Below are 3,524 nucleotides of genomic sequence, written 5' to 3'. Positions count from 1 at the left end.
GGTGCCGGAGCAGGTTACCGGCACCAGGCAGGCCTGGCCCCTGGTTTATGAGGGCAGGTGGCTGTTTAGGCTGCGGCCATTCCCTTTGGCTCAGGGCTACCCACGCAGAGAAGCAGGGCCCACCCTGCCCCCACCCCAGTTCATAGTAAGTGACGATCCACACAAACGGTTCCCTGTGTTTTTACTGGCATTTTCGTAGCCACCCTATGCTGGTCGCCGGACCGAGTGCAAATGGCCCACGCAGCACCACAGATTTAATGGGAATCTGCAAATTCCAGGCGCTTTGATTGCCCAAAGGTACCATGAATAAGGCTGGATGGGTCCCTTCCAAAGAGAAGAGAGAGCAGACGGTGATCGAACCCCTCGCTCCAAACGGATCCGACATGCTGCGCAGACATGCCCAGCCTAGCTGTACGAAGGCCCGTCCATCTCCGGGAAGCCACAGCTTCCTTGGAATTACTAATCCCTGAGGCTTTAAAAACAAAAGGGGGTTTCTATTCACGTTTTGTCACATTCCCCTGGGGCCTTGCACGGGAAAGGGGCATTGACCTGTGGTCAATACTTCCCAGAGGGCAGAGTACAGAATGAGGGGAGACTTCCCGGTCTGTCCTTGCTTTGCCTACCACTGGTATGCAGCCACCTCTGGGGTGAGACATGGCTGCTGTTAGTGCATAGCTGCGCATCCTTGTGTCACAGTGGCAGCCTGCGCGCCCCTGCCAGGGCGAACTCCTCTCAGGGCAGAACTGGCCTGGTACAGGGAGAGGCTCTGCAGGGGATGCTGCAGGCTGAACCAGCAGAGGGAATGGGCACTTTGCCCTGCCCAGGGTCCAGTCCTGGGATTTGCTGAGGTTCCCCCAGGAGCCTTGTAATACCAGTGGTGCAGCAGGCTACCTCCGCCCCTGCCCAAGCAGACGGGCCCGGCCTGGAGAGCACAGGGCCCGCCCAGATGGGTTCCTTCCCCATTCCTGCACATGGTCCCAAGCAGTTGCAGGACGCCCCACTCACCCCAGAGCCATCAGGCCAGTGCATCTCGGCCTCTCCCACTTCGGCAGGGGGAAGGGAAGGGCGGGTGCACCTGGCTGCCTTCTGGCTGAGAGCCCCTGTGCTGGGGCAGAGCCCACACAGATCTGGCACCCAGCTTAGCAGCAGCTGCCAAGTGATTAGGGACCCAGCGGCAACACCCCCTTTCTGTAACTGTGGGCAGCCCAGCCCGGTGGTGCCCGTTTGTAATGGAGCACGAGCCAGGGAAGTGCCTCCCGGTTGTTTCCCTGCAGCCGGAGCAGGGCTGTGCTGGGCCCTGCTGCCTCTTCCCCAGCGCTGCGTATGGGGTGGGCACTGCACTGGGGACTCCGGAGCTGAAGCAAGTCTGCAGACTCAGGCCTGTCCCGTGGGGCTAAGTGGATGTGTTCCAGGGCAGCGCACGGGCAGTTACACTTCCCAGCCTGGCAGCGACTGTCACGCCGCCTCTGCTGGCACCGACTTGCTGAGCACTCGGGTTGCAGGGATGCCCCAGCCCAGGCTCTAGGGGTGGGGGGCTGGTGCTGCAGGCTGAACACTAACAGAGACAGTGGCTGCTGTCAGAGCCCGTGCTGGCCCCAGCTCCTGCCCCACTCCATGTTCTCCGCTCCACTCTGTGCTTCCACCTGGGTGCCGGGCTGGGGCTCCCCAAGGAGCCTGCTCCTCGTTCCAGAAGGGGCAGGGTTCCCAGCAGGGCTGTGAGCCCCAGATTGGCACACAGCTATGGAGTGCAGCCCCGAGACACTGGCGGGGGAGTCCTGCTCCCAGCTGGGTCCATGGGCTCGTCCTCTCTGCTGTGCACAGCTTCTGGGAGCAGCCCGGCCCTCCTGGGCGCTGCCAGTGCTGGGTTCTCCTGCTCTTGCCAGCTGGGCTCCCCGCCCTCAGCGGCCCTGCTGGGCTCTGCCAGTGCTGGGTTCTCCTGCTCCTGCCAGCTGGGCTCCCTGCCCTCAGCGGCCCTGCTGGGTTCTGCCAGTGCTGGGTTCTCCTGCTCCTGCCAGCTGGGCTCCCCGCTCTCACCAGCCCTGCTGGGGCCCAGCGTCCTTGTCCTTCCCGCAGCCTCAGCATCTGCATCCTCAGGTGGCCCCTCCTCTGGGACAGGCTCGGGCTCTGGCTCCGCCCGCTCTCCCCCATTTGGCTGCAGCCCCTCGGTGGCCGAAGGCTTCACTGGCTGGTGGCACATGGGGCAGGTGTCCTGCACGTACAGCCACTTGCGGAGGCAGCCCGTGTGGAAGAAGTGGCCGCAGTCGGTGATCACGGCCATGGTCATCTCCTGCCCGGCAGAGGAAGAAGGGTTAGTGGGGAGCTGGGACAGACACCGCTGTTCCAGCTGGAACAGGATGGGAGTACGAAGATCCAGTCTCCAGTTACCTCAGGCAGAGCTTGGTTCAAGAAGCCTTCCCAGGCTCCCTGGTGCCATCAAGTGCAAGGGGGTGTTATAGGGGTTGTGACGAAGTGGGGGTTTTCTGTCTTTTCCAGGGTTTGCATGCACAGGGGGTGGGACTCAATGTACCTGGGTGTTACTGGTTTACCGAGGTGAGGGGAGAGGGAGTTTGTTGTTTACAGAGGACAGGAGAGGGACTCGGACCCCAGCCCAGGAGACACAACCGGTTCTGGCCAGTGGGAGGACAATGGGCTGCAGAGAGAGGACCCCGTGACCTGACCAGCCGGTTCCAGCCAGAGGAGAGCTGCGAGGAAAGGGGACTCAGGTCTTCCTGTTTACAACCCTGTTTACCTGGAGAGAAGACAATGGACTGAGGCGGGGCTCGAGGCCGGGGATATCAGAGACCCAGCTGGGAGCGGGGGGGGTCGTGTTGGCGGGGAAGCAGGCAGAGCCAACTGGATGCAGGAGGACTGGATGTGCTGTTATTGTGAGAGGCCGACCTGAGGCCCTGAGAGTTTCCTGTGCTGTGTTCAACTCTCAATAAACCCTCCTGTTTGATGCTGGCTGAGAGTCACCTGGTCTAGAGAACAGGGCTGCCATCAGCCCTTGGGGTGAAGAGGCCCAGGGGGCCCAGAGTGCATGGACTCCCGAGGGGGCCCACGGCAGAGACAGACGTGCTAGGCTCAGAGAGGTGCGGCTCCAGGAGGTGGAGGGGCCTGACCCCGAGAGAGAGTGGACCCCCGAGAAGGGGTGTCTCACTGAAAGGGGCACCCCCACGGACGCACAGGCAAGTGTGGGCACGATCTGTAAGTCCGTGACAGGGGTGCTGCCAACCCTCACACCAGCCTCTCCAGCATGGCTGGCACCCAAGATGAGGCCAGAAAATGCCCCATCACCAGCACTCTCTTGTCTGCCCACTGGTCCTCGCATTCAGGGCCTCTAGAATCATCAGGAGATGTGAGTCACCCATCCTGCTGGGCAGCTGTGCCGGAGGCACCTGCCGCCTGGGCTGTCACCAGAGGCCACCCCACGGACATCCTTTGTACTGCACAAGTCATGGGTCTCACACAGATCAGCAAGCTCCTATTCCAGGCTGTCTGCAGACTCAGGCAGTCGGTGCTGCATT

General features: G+C 62.1%; 1 protein-coding gene across 1 annotated transcript in view; it reads right to left on the bottom strand.

Annotated features, from left to right (window-relative positions):
• Positions 1 to 168: 168 nt before the first annotated feature.
• Positions 169 to 3,524, bottom strand: part of LOC116835547 (RING finger protein 145-like) — a 7,240-nt gene continuing 3,884 nt past the window's right edge. Inside the window, exon 4 of the mRNA XM_032798443.2 lies at positions 169 to 2,385. Coding sequence (XP_032654334.1) covers positions 1,739 to 2,385 — 647 coding nt within the window. The 3' untranslated portion in view covers positions 169 to 1,738. The remainder of the gene's footprint in view (positions 2,386 to 3,524) is intronic.

The sequence above is a fragment of the Chelonoidis abingdonii genome, unplaced genomic scaffold (genome assembly GCF_003597395.2).
Source record: "Chelonoidis abingdonii isolate Lonesome George unplaced genomic scaffold, CheloAbing_2.0 scaffold0969, whole genome shotgun sequence".
Taxonomy (NCBI): domain Eukaryota; kingdom Metazoa; phylum Chordata; order Testudines; family Testudinidae; genus Chelonoidis; species Chelonoidis abingdonii.
This window is presented reverse-complemented; position numbering and strand designations above follow the sequence as displayed.